Here is a 12,788-nt window from a genome sequence, read left to right on the forward strand (position 1 = left end):
CAAAAAGTCTGACAAGCTAATTTTGTTTTCTTTACTGTGACTTAGTCTTTTAAAAAATCCTGGGTTTTGAAATGATCTTTTTTTTTTTTTTTTCTTTTTTGAAGTAGGTCAGTTTTCCTAAGTACACAAGAGTACCCTTTTAATATGTAGTTTTACTGGGCCCCGTGGCACACTATAATCCCAGCTACTCAGGAGGCTGAAGTGGGAGCATCACAAGTTTGAGGCCAGCCTGAATCTTCAGTATGCACACACATATACAATCAAACAATCAATATGTAGTTTCAAAGGAGAGGGGTTTTTTTGTTTTTGTTTTTGTTTTTGTTTTGGTGGAGGGGTTGGGGGGACATTTGTGTATGTGTGGCAGGGGTTGGTTGTTTTTGCAATGCTGGGGATTGAACCCAGGGACATGAGATGTGCATGTGCTCTACCACTGAACTACATCTCAAGCCCCCTCTTATTTTTCTTATAAGAGACAGGGTTTTGCTATGTTGTCCAGGCTTGTCTCAAGTTCCTGAAATCAAGCCATCAATCCTGCCTTAGCCTCCTGAGTAACTGGAACCACAGGTGTGTGCCACCAGGTCCAGCTAGAAGAATTATTTTGGATATTTGTTCTGTATTATTGCTTTTGTTTCTTTCTTCAGGATCTGCCAATATAGATGTGTCTTTTTAATCTTCTTTGTGTCTATAACTTTTTTAAAAAATTCACTTTATCTTTTTTTTTAAGTTGACAGTTTTATTGAGATAATTTGTGTAAAATTAACCCTTCAAAAACATACAATTCAGGCCAGGCACAATGTTACATGCCTATAATCCCAGCAGCTCTGGAATCTGAGGCAGGAGGATTGTGAGTTCAAAGCTAGCCTTGGCAACTTAGCAAGGCCCTAAGCAACTCAGTAAGACCTTGTCTCTAAATTTGAAAATACACACACAAAAAAAGTTACAATTCAGTGTTCTTCGTGAATATTTCTGTGAGTATACTGTCACCAGTCTCTTTTGTTGTTATTGTTACTGGGAATGAACCCAGGGGCAGTTAACCCCTGAGCCACATACTCATTCCTTTTTTATTTTTTAAGACAGGGCCTTGCTAAGTTGCTGAGGCTGCTTTCAAACTTGGCATTTCTCCTGCCTCCACCTTCCAAGTCACTGGGATTGAATGTTTTAAACATTTTCAGAAATTTTAGAAAGTTCAGAAAGAACCCCACTATACCATTAGCTACTATTCATTTCCCTTTTCACAGCTCCTAGAAACCACTAATCTATTTCTGTCTCTGGATTTGCCTGTTATATGGACAGTTTATGGACATCTCATGAATCATATAATATGTGCACTGATTTATTTAACTTTACATAATGTTCTCAAGGGTTATCCATGTTTTAGCATATGTCAATACTTCATTCCTTTTATGGTCAAATAATGTCCCATTGAATAGATTTACTATGTTTTGTTTATCTGTTAATCAGTTAATGAACATTTGGAGTTTCTACTTTTCAGCTATTATGAGTAAGGTTACTATGAACATTCATGTTCAAATTTTCTGTGAGTACATGTTTTCATTTCTTTGGGGTATATACCTAGGGGTAGAATTATCAGGTCATTTGGTAACTCTAATTAGTATTTGTGGAATTGCAAAACTATTTTCAAACTGGCTACACCATTTTACCTTCCTACCAGCAAGGTATGAGGGTTCTGATTTCTTGGTGATCATGGTATCTTCCCTGACAGGTAAGAAAGAGTTCTGACTTCTCAGATCTTCAGCCACACATATTGTTTGTCTCTTTCATTCTAGTGATACTAGTAGTATAAAGTGATATCTCATTGTGATGTTTCTTTGCATTCAGCTCATGACTAATAATGTTGAGCATTTTTTTCTGTCCTTAATTGGTCATTATTAGAATTCTGGATATATCATTTATAAAATACATGATTTGCAAATATTTTCTTTTTTTGGTACCGGCGATTGAACCCAAGGGCACTCAACCACCAAGCCATATCCCCAGCCCAGTTTTTGTATTTTATTTAGAAACAGGGTCTCGCTAAGTTGCTTAGCACCTCACTTTTTGCTGATGTTGGTTTTGAATTCGCAATCCTCCTGCCTCAGCCTCTCAAGCTGCTGGGATTACAGGCGTGCACCACTGTACCTGGTGCAAATATTTTTTTCTGCTGTGTAAATTGTTCTTTTACTTTTTTGACGATATCATTTGAAACACAGAAGTTTTTTTGTTTGTTGGTTGGTTTTGTTTTGTTTTGTTACTAGGGATTGAACTCAAGAGGTGCTTTATCACTGAGCCACATCCCCAGTTCTTTTTATTTTTTAAGACAGTATCTCACTAAGTTGTTTAGAGCCTTGCTAAGTTTCTCAGGCTGGTCTTGAACTTGTAATCCTCTTGCTTCGGCATCCCAAGTTATTGGGATAAGGTATGCACCACTGTGCCTGGGTAATTTTCATATAGAAGTTTATGTAATTTTTATTTATTTATTTATTTTTCACTTGAGCTTTTTGTTTCATATCTAAGAAACTATTGCTGAGTCCAAGGCTATGCAGATTTACTTCTATGGTTTCTTACAAGAGTTGTATAGTTTTAGTATTTCCACTTAGATCTGTGATGCATTTATTTGCGTTCACCTATGTTCATAAACATAGGTGAGAGATGAGGAGTACAACTTCATTTTTTTTTTACATGTATATATCCAGTTGTCCCACCACCATTTGTTGAAAAGACTTTTTCTTTAATTATCTTTATATCACAGTAACTATGTATGGAATTAGACCAAGATCCTTTTCTGTTACTTATTACCTGTTAGTAAAATAAATTTTTCTATAATCTTAAGACAAAGAGAATGAGCAAGAATAGGTTTCCTAGCTTCATGGTCTAGGTTAAATCTTTCTCATCTGTGGTTTTTGTAAAGTGGAAATACAAATACATCTTGTCTGAGATGTACATATTCTGTTCTTCTGCACCACTTTTATCTGAACCTTCTCTTTTCCTTTGTCCGTTGTCCTCTATTTTACAACTTGGATTCTATTCCCAGCCATTTCTCTTTATTGGGACTTTATTGTGGAAGGGAGCATTGATTTAATTTTGAGAGCTTATAGGACCCAGATTCGGTATTGCATTGCAGTCTGGGGCATTTTTTTATAAATGTGATCTTAGTTTCTACTGCTATTCTCAGACTGGCCCACCCCTGTCCAGTGAGCACCTGTTGACAATGAGGTTCTTCTGTACTTGAGCTGTCAGGACTGTTCCCACACAGATACGGATACTGTGTGGATCTTGTGGTTGTCAGAGGTTTGTTAACTCCTACTTATGTTGGAGGTTTGTCTCCTGATTTTACTGTGAACATTGTGAATTTTTGGTTTGCCATGCTCATTGTTGTAATGGGTTTTATGGGGAGATTTAGAGGAGATTCAAAATTACACTGCCACTGCTATCATTTTCCTGGAATTATTTGACTAACAAATCATTTGAAGCACATTCCATTCCTTTTAAAAACCAATGTGGCATCTACAAATTAAAAGAAAAAAAATGTGATTCAGTAGTTGATTCTTAGTTTAATGCCAAGTAATTCTGTAATGAATTACAAAAACTTTTTCTACTGTATTAAATATCATAAAATAGTATACCTGTTGAATATAAGCCATATTTTTTTCCAGTGATCAGTAGTTTAATGATTTGTGAGTTGTCATGTTTTTACTGTACTAAGAATCAACTTTTCCCTTTCAGAATAACAAGCCTTTATACTCATTTGAAGATAATTCAGACTACGTTTATGATGTTATGTGGTCACCCACCCACCCAGCCCTGTTTGCCTGTGTTGATGGCATGGGGAGATTGGATTTGTGGAATCTCAATAATGATACAGAGGTGAGCAGGAAAATAACAAAAATTGCGCTGAAAAATAGAAAATTGGAGATTTATTCAATAATTTGTGAAATTCCTTTTATCCCAAAGAAATGTAGGACTCCGATTGTGGCTTCATCACAAAGAAACCAAATAAGCTTTGTACCCTAAATACAAACAGCATGCTGTGCAGAACTGAAGGGAGAAATAATGTTGCCATGAGCACTGGGGCATTTCCTTTAACTTATGAAAAGCAGTATCTTGTCTCTAATGTCCTGGCAAAGTCTCGTTCAAAAGGCAGCTGGGATATTTTCCATTCATAAGCTGGAAAATAGTTTCAGACTACTGAAGTAATGTTAACCTTAATCCTGAATTTCTGAATTATCCTTTTAGATGTGATAGAATTATGATTCATAAATATAAGTCTTAGTCTGCCTTGTTTGAATGAAGGAGAAATGTATTTTGATGACTTTTTCTGTGAAGGATTGAAGTCAGTTCCTGTACTATAAAATGAATATAGAAACCATCAGATTTCCTAATTGCTGTACTCAAATAACATTAGCAGTGAAATTTAATTGCAGCTATCACTTATTTTTAGTCATGTGTTTTTACCAGCAGAGAGGCTAAAATGTTCTTAAGATTTCTGTGTTGCTGTTAGTTGGTAGAAGTAATATTAGCAGTTCCCATGAGTAATGGTTGTTGAGGAGAAACTCACTTGGTGCCTTTTCTCACATCTCTTCATATTTTTGGTGGCATCTTTCCAAATCCCTGAAGTCAAATGGGTGGTTGTGCAGGACAAAGAAGTTATATATTGCAAATGTAAGAATTTTAACATTGTCATCTACAGACTTAGTAATTTTGGGAGGCAGGAAAAGGTGTTAAGTAAGCCTTGCTGAATGATTAGAATTCCTTTTACCTTTTACCTAGGTAGGTATTAGGTACTAACTTTATTTTCTTAGCTTTGATTTTGGTACCAGAGATTTGTGATTATAATTAAGTGTGGGTGTTTCCCATAATAGTTAAAGAATACACCAAAATAGGTTTCTTATACTGTGGATGTAGCTCAGTGGTAGAGTGTGCTTGTCTAGCATGTGTGAGGCCCTGGGATTGATCCTTAGCACCACAAAAAAAAAAAAAAAAAAAAAAAGTTTCTTTATAACAATTTTGAGCTAATCATCTGGGGAAGACTGGTGTCAATTAAAGGATTATTTTGGCCACATTTCAAAACTTTAAATTTTGGGGGGGCTTTTCAGTCTGAATTTATTTGCTTCATGTGTTTTCCTCAGTATAGGAGATACACAATCAGACCCAAAAGGCTGGTACTGCTGTATTAGTGCCATCCATCATCATGCCTTCATTCTGAGTTTGTGCAAATTAAGGGGTTTTGGAAAGACTCATGGTGCACCTTCAGTGTGAACTATTTTTAGGAACTGAGGATCAAACATAAGTTTCAGAGATCCAAGCTACAAAAGTAATTCCTGTCTGTAAAACGGAACCATGATCTGTTTATGAGGGCTTTTGAAATGTTTTCCTCTTAAATGGGATTTGACCGTATGTTTTCAAACAGCTTGGCTACTTAAGTTAAAACAACAAAGAGTCCTTTATTAAAGAAAAGGTATTTCAAAATGGTATATCCAGTCATGTGAGAATTTCTTATAAAGGACTTATTTTCCCAAACCATGTTCAAGGATTGACTATAATGTCATTCATAATATATTGCTGAATAGGAAGAAAGTTGGGAAAATTCTTTATCCATTTTCATCTATTTTTTTAAACAGATTGGAAGAGGAAAAACTGTTTTACATGTTTATAGAAATCTTGATGAAACTTTTAACACTGCACTATATTTTAAATGACTTTAGGTACCAACTGCCAGCATTTCTGTGGAGGGTAATCCTGCTCTTAATCGTGTAAGATGGACCCATTCTGGAAGAGAGATTGCCGTGGGTGATTCTGAAGGACAGATTGTTATATATGATGTGGGAGAGGTATGGGGCTTACTGTCTGTAATTTTGACACATCTATTTAGTGACATTGTAGTGAAGGTATCTTTGTGGATCCTGAATTGTATAAACCATATGCTTGTATACTTCGTACCACAAAAGAAACTCTTGAGATTTTCTTTCAAAACTGGATGTTCTGTGTCCGTGGGCAGATTTTGAGACTGATATAGTATGATGGAAGTACTTTGTTTCTTGAAGAATATGTTACTGGAAATCATAAATTCTTCAGGCAGAAAAAGAAATGTGGAGTTATAGATGGACACTGGAATTTTAAAGAACTGATACTAGTTTTTTATTATTATTATTATTCATACATTTGTTTGGGCCAGATAGTAGAAACCAAAAGTAGTATTTTTTGAGAATTATCTGATGACTGAAATGTGAATTTGGATCCTTGATCCATTATAACTGAATTCAATAAGTTGAGATGCAGCTCCCTCATCTTTAGTGCTCTGATGGGCTATATGGTAATGCCCAGGATCGATTCCCTCCATTTTAGCCCTGGCTAGTAACTTTGTCATTTTTCTATTGCTGTTTTATGATTCCTCATCCTGACTGAAAATCCCATGGCCTCTAGCAATTGAATCTGAAGGGAAGTAGATTGAATCATTTAGAATAGCCAGTTGATCTGCACAGATGGAAATGTTCTATGTCTGTACTAACGTGGTAGCTATTAGCCACATATGGCTATTGAATAATTAAAATGTGGCAGTACAACTGAAGAACTGAATTTTAAGTTTTATTTAGCTTTAAATATAGTTACATTGGCTAGTAACTCCCCTACTGGACAGTGTAGATTTAGAAGGAGGAACATCCATTTACCACAGAGTGGCTTATGTCCTATCCTGATAGACTCGGTGATATTATTTTGGCAATTATCAAAAATTTTTATCACCCAACTGCCTCTGTGAGGCAAAAGAACTGCAGTCTCTTTTATTATCTTGTTACAATCCTAAATGTGAAATAGTAGCATAGCTTTTTGTGAGGGAATCATGAAAGGTTATCTTCAGATGAAAATAATGCTTCAAAACTATTTCTAACTAGGAATGAGATGAGAATGAACTAAAAAATTTTTAAAGGAATTCCCACCAGCAAAATCCATGAGATGGTACACAGAAGTAAAATTTACAAAGCATCATTGTTATTCTCTCTTGCAGTGATGGTGATAATAGCAAAGTCATTTCTGAGGCTGTCACAACATACTTGACAAACACCATCTTTTGTTTTGAAATGTTGTAAATCATTGTTATAGTCCCTGTAATTATGGAAAGGCCGTTTAGGTCAATTATTACTTTTTAGTGGAAAAAATTATTTGAAAACAAGCTGAATAATAGCAGGTAAAATGATCTTTTATTTCAGTGTAACACAAAACATTGTCTTTCTTTTAACAGCAGATTGCCGTTCCCCGCAATGATGAATGGGCACGATTCGGCCGAACACTTGCAGAAATTAATGCAAACCGAGCTGATGCAGAAGAGGAAGCAGCTACCCGAATACCTGCTTAGTTCCTACAAAGAGGAGTATAGCCTTTAGTGGACTGGGGGAAGGCTCTACAGTAGATCCTAAGACTATTTGCATGCTTTTGTCTAAATGATAATTAAAGAGAAATTTCATGGATTAAACTGTTGATTTAATGCAGCAAGCAAATCTTACAGTGCCCCTTTTTATATTAACATGCATTTTTTTAATTTGTCATTTTTAATACAGCTGACTGACTTTACAGAACACAGGGATATATTTAATACTATTCTTTTGAATTCTTTTCAATTTATAACACTATATACAGTTATTTCTAAAGCACAGATTAAATAAGTTCTGCATATTTTAAATAATCACAATTCCCTGTTAAACTTGTAATGTTCTCACTAGTCATAATATAAACATTGTTTCTTCTTAGTTGCAGCATGCATACACCTATCCAAGTTTCATTCTAACATCCTTTCTCTCTATAGTTCATGTGGTAGTTACCTATAAATAAAAGCAAATATGTGCTAACTTTTCATTTTCACTCCTTGCAATTTTAATTTTTCCATCACTTTGTAGTCTTTAATATATACATATATATTCTTTAACCCCCTGTGTTATGTATACACACACACACACACACACACACACACCCCTCTTAATCCTGTAAAGCTTTGTGCCTTAAATATGCCATATAGGACATTATAGATCTCCCTGTGCATTAAGAATGGATGTCTGTATAATCTGTCAGTGAAAAATTTCCCCTAGTTTAACTTTTGTGCTGTTCTTTCCATCTATATTTACTTTAAAGAATAAATGGAGTAGCTGGAGTTGTGGCTCAGTGTGAGGCCCTGGGTTCAATCTTAATACCACATATAAATAAACAAAACAGAAAAAAGTCCATTAACAACTAAAAAATATTTTTTAAGAAAAGAATAAATGGAAATCTCTTATTATTTTCACTGATTGAGACTATTATGATTGTGACCTCTCAGAGTAAGGCCTCCTTTAAGAGAAACTGATTTCATGGTTACAATAAAGATGAAGAAAAGTGCTCAAATGACGCATACTTTGACACTGAATCAACTCAATACCTTCAGATCTGTTTCCACACTTTCTCTACAAGTGTGAAAGGTAGGTGACAAATATCTAAGAACTAGTAATGAAATCAACCTGTTTCAGGACTAGAGGAAAGGCTTATGATCTGATCTTGATTTTTTTATCCACTTTACATTGTCCATTCCCTTGATCCTCCTTTGTTCTTTTAAAGTTTAACTTTTATTCAACAGGATTTGAACTAGGAAGGAAGATTAGTAATTGGAATTTGAGCATTTTTAATAATTCTAACAAAGGCTACTTGGGATAGAATTCTAAATAATAACAAAACTTCCTGTGGATTTTCTGTAGTGTAAGGAATTATTGACCAGGAATATTAGACTCAGACTCTAGTTCTAGCTCTGGCACCTATGACAAGTATGATTTTAGCCATAAAATCCGTGTTTTCATTCTTTTCTAAGTTAATTAAGTTTGAATTAGATGATATCTGAATTTATTTCTGTCTTTAAAATTATTAATTGAGGGCTGGAGATGTGGCTCAGCGGTAGCGCGCTCGCCTGGCATGCGTGCGGCCCGGGTTCGATCCTCAGCACCACATACCAACAAAGATGTTGTGTCCGCCGAGAACTAAAAAATAAATACTAAAAATTCTCTCTCTCTCTCTCTCTCCTCTCTCACTCTCTCTTTAAAAAAAAAAAAAAAAGTTAAAAAAAAAAAAAAAAAAAAAATTATTAATTGAAATTATGTCAAACAATTTCCCACTTTTATATATTCAGTTTTCATAAATTGACCCCCCACAATTGTCCATTATGTACCAAAGATAACAACTCAAGTTATCTCATGATGACAGAGTCAGAAGCTCATATTCAGCAGGGTCACATTGTCGTTGTATAGAAAAATTCATGTATTCAGTATAATAGTAATATTTTTACCCTCAATTTGTAAAAATGCCTAGAAAGGGGGAACACATAAATGTTAAAATACAGTGTTGAGTAAGGGTAGAACTCAAGAGATGTAGCAAATCAAGATACTCACCAGACTCAAGTTGTGTTCAATTGTAAAAGAAAATAAAATTGGTAAGTATTTGCAAAATACTCATCACCGAGGAGTTTTTTCTTTGGGAGAATAATTTCTCTCCCCCCCTCCCAAAATCTTAATGTAGACCTTTGCCTATTCAATTTTAGTATACCTTTCTAGGAAAACATGAACTTATGTAAGGAATTATATTTACAGTTGACTATATAATAGCAAAAGAGAAAGTACTAAAACTGTCATTGACGTAGAATTTTCTGCTAAGATGTTGATTAGCTCTTACCCAAGAGCTAATTATAGCTCTTAATACTTTTAGAAATGAAATACAATTTTGAAAAACTAGTTACAGAAATTACTATCAGGTTTCCTTTCTTTTCTTTTTTTTTTTTCCTAAGCAGGAAACAAGTTGTAGCTTTCTGGCTAATTTTTGTTGTTTGGTTTTCCTGTTTGGAATGGGAAGTTAAAATATTATTACCCTTGGGTAGCATTTAAGCCAAATAGTCATTGATAGAAGCTTTCTTCCTCCTTAAAACTACAGTTCCCTACAAAGTTTGGAAAAATGTCTTCATATAAAATATGGTTGCAATAATGCTGAGATACTGCATTGTGAATGAATGTGTAGAATCAGGAATTAAGGAATGTAGTACTAGGGATGATTGATCCTAGTCTTTCAATGTTTTAAGAACATTGATTTATTCTGTTCTGTACTAGTACAGATAGACTATAACCTCCATCAGTTGAACCATGTGGAAAGGAAGGCCTTAATGAAAATCTACTATAAAATATATCAATCTTCCTCTTTCTGTTGTGCAGTGCCTTTTAAATGTCTTTTCTACAACCCCAGTATTTCAACATTGACATTGTAATTCCCGAAATAGAAAAGGCTGCATTAATCAGATGTATGTTAGACTGGAGCTCCAGTTACAACTCTAGCTGCTCATTGGTATCCACGGTGATGGTATCATGCTTCAATATTGGGCACCAGTCTAAATTAAAAAGTCAATGGCTGCTGGGCATGGTGGCACACTCCTGTAATCCCAGAGGCTCAGGAGACTGAGATAAGAAGATCCTGAGTTCAAAGCCAGTCTCAGCAAAAGTGAGACACTAAGCAACTTGGTGAGACCCTGTCTCTAAATAAAATACAAAATAGGGCTGGGGGTATGGCTCGTGGATGTGTGTCCCTGAGTTCAAGCCCCAATACCAGAAAAAAAGAACAAGAAGTCAATGGCTTTTTTTTTTTTTTTTTTTTTAGTTGTAGATGGACACAATGTTTTATTTTTTTTATGTGGTGCTCATACACGCTAGGCAAGTGTTCTACTACCCAGCCACAATCACAGCCCTAGCTTTGCTTCTCTTGATCATTTGGAGTATCAAAAAATTTTTGATACTACATAACAAGAAAGGAGTTCTTTCTAGCTGTCATCTTGCTGATAGCTAGGCAAGTAGGGAGACCTTATAGATTTGGAGAAAATACTCCCAGGACTGGAGTAGTGGCCCAGTGGTATTGTGCTTGCCTAGCACATGTGAGTTGTGAGGCACTAGGTTTGATCCTCAACACTGCATAAAAACAAAGGTTTTAAAAAAATATTCCCAAGTAGAACTGTATGTTTGACTCAAAGATTTAGAAAGATGCCCCAAAAGCAGTATAGGAAGAACATTCATGTTTAGTATTTATTTTCAAGTGGAAAATTACAGTTAGGAACATTCCTTTAATCTATGTCTTTAGTCTTATTGCCCTGAAGTGTTAATAATTTACTTGTACTATACTATATTTTAAAGTCCTTTCATATATAGGAAACATGCAGTTGATTTTAGCAAAAGATCTTTACAGTCCTAACCAGAATGCCAACTGCAAGACTTGGAATAGTCATCACATTGTAATGCTTTTCATAATAGACCAGTGCTCTCCAGACCTTTGTGTTGGACTTTAGGTGTTTAGATTTTCTTTCTGCCTGCCATGTTCACAATTCCCCAACTTCTCAAAGTTAGAATGGATGTCAGGTATTTCGGTTTTCAGTATGTAGCTTCTAGCCACAGATAGTTTCAACATAGCCAATCAGCAATCTTTTACAAACTTTTATAAAATTATGGTATTTTGTGTTGTTAGTTTCATAGCAGGAATCTCAGTTTGGGCTTCTTAATATTCCATTACCAGTTCCCAGTCAGAGGATGGAACAGCTTGCACTCAGGTAAGCTTTTTGAAAGGTCTCTTTCACTTTGTGAGGTCACTTATTCAGGTCTCTGGTAATGTATTATCCTGCCTCTCTCATAATGTACTTTATTTGCTCAGAAAGCTGTGGGGCAGTGATTGTATGGGGTATAGAATACACCTGCATTGCATCGAACATGCAGAGACCTGACACTGTGACTTCAGAAATCAGGTATACTACCAGTAAGACCTTGATAGCAAGTAATTTTATCTTTTGTGAATTTTTGTACTAGATTTTTTTAAGTACTTTTTTTTCTGAGCAAAATAACAGAAATGCTTTAGAACAAAATTTCTTACACTTAAGGGTGGCCTGGTATATGAGAAAGAATACTGGACTCAAAACAACCAAGTTTTATTCCTGATTTCCCCCATTACCTATAGTGTAACCTGGAACACAGATCAGTATTGTTAAATGAAAATATTTGCTTTCTGTGACAATTATGTAAGAGAATGTTTATGTGGAAACTTTGTAGATTATAAAGGACTATGCAAGTAAAGGATTTTTTTTCCTTTGTATTTTTTTTTTTTAAGAATAAGAATGGAGGGGTTGGGGTTGTGGCTTAGTGGTAGCATGCTTGCCTAGCATGCATGAGGCACTGGGTTTAATTCTCAGCACCACATAAATGTAAAATAAAGATACTGTGTCTATCTAAAACTAAAAAAATATATATTTAAAAAAAAAGAATGGAGAGGGGCATTCTGTAAAACTTTTGTGTAGTAAAACAGACCTCATCTTCAAAGGATTAAAGTGAATTGGTGTTGATTAAACTATTTTTAAAGAAATCTCATCACATTTAAACCCTATGAACTAGGCAAGGCACATGACTGTAATCCCAGTTTTTCAGGAGACTGCAGGAGGATTGCATGCTCAAGGTTAGACTGGTCAATTGAGTGAGACCCTGTCTCAAGATAGATAGATAGATAGATAGATAGATAGATAGATAGATAGATAGATAGATAGATAGATAGATAAAAGGGCTGGGAATATAACTCAGTGAAAGAGTAGCAGCCCAAGTTCAATCACCAGTCTCTCCACCCCAAAAAAAAATACATGCACACACACACCCTAAGAAACTTAAGATATTTGGAATAGCAGTGAACAGAGGGTAAAATATTAATTGTCATAATCTCCCTTTTTACATTCTATAATAAAGTTACAAGTTATGATAAATGGAACCCAATGA

At 35.1% G+C, this 12,788-nt stretch overlaps 1 protein-coding gene across 1 annotated transcript in view; it reads left to right on the forward strand.

Annotated features, from left to right (window-relative positions):
- Dync1i2 (dynein cytoplasmic 1 intermediate chain 2) overlaps positions 1-8,794 on the forward strand; it is a 55,299-nt gene extending 46,505 nt beyond the window's left edge. Inside the window, exons 14-16 of the mRNA XM_026389514.2 lie at positions 3,724-3,864; positions 5,703-5,828; positions 7,235-8,794. Coding sequence (XP_026245299.1) covers positions 3,724-3,864; positions 5,703-5,828; positions 7,235-7,348 — 381 coding nt within the window. The 3' untranslated portion in view covers positions 7,349-8,794. The remainder of the gene's footprint in view (positions 1-3,723; positions 3,865-5,702; positions 5,829-7,234) is intronic.
- The last annotated feature ends 3,994 nt before the right edge of the window (positions 8,795-12,788 follow it).

This window comes from Urocitellus parryii, chromosome 1, assembly GCF_045843805.1.
Source record: "Urocitellus parryii isolate mUroPar1 chromosome 1, mUroPar1.hap1, whole genome shotgun sequence".
NCBI classification, from domain to species: Eukaryota; Metazoa; Chordata; class Mammalia; order Rodentia; family Sciuridae; genus Urocitellus; species Urocitellus parryii.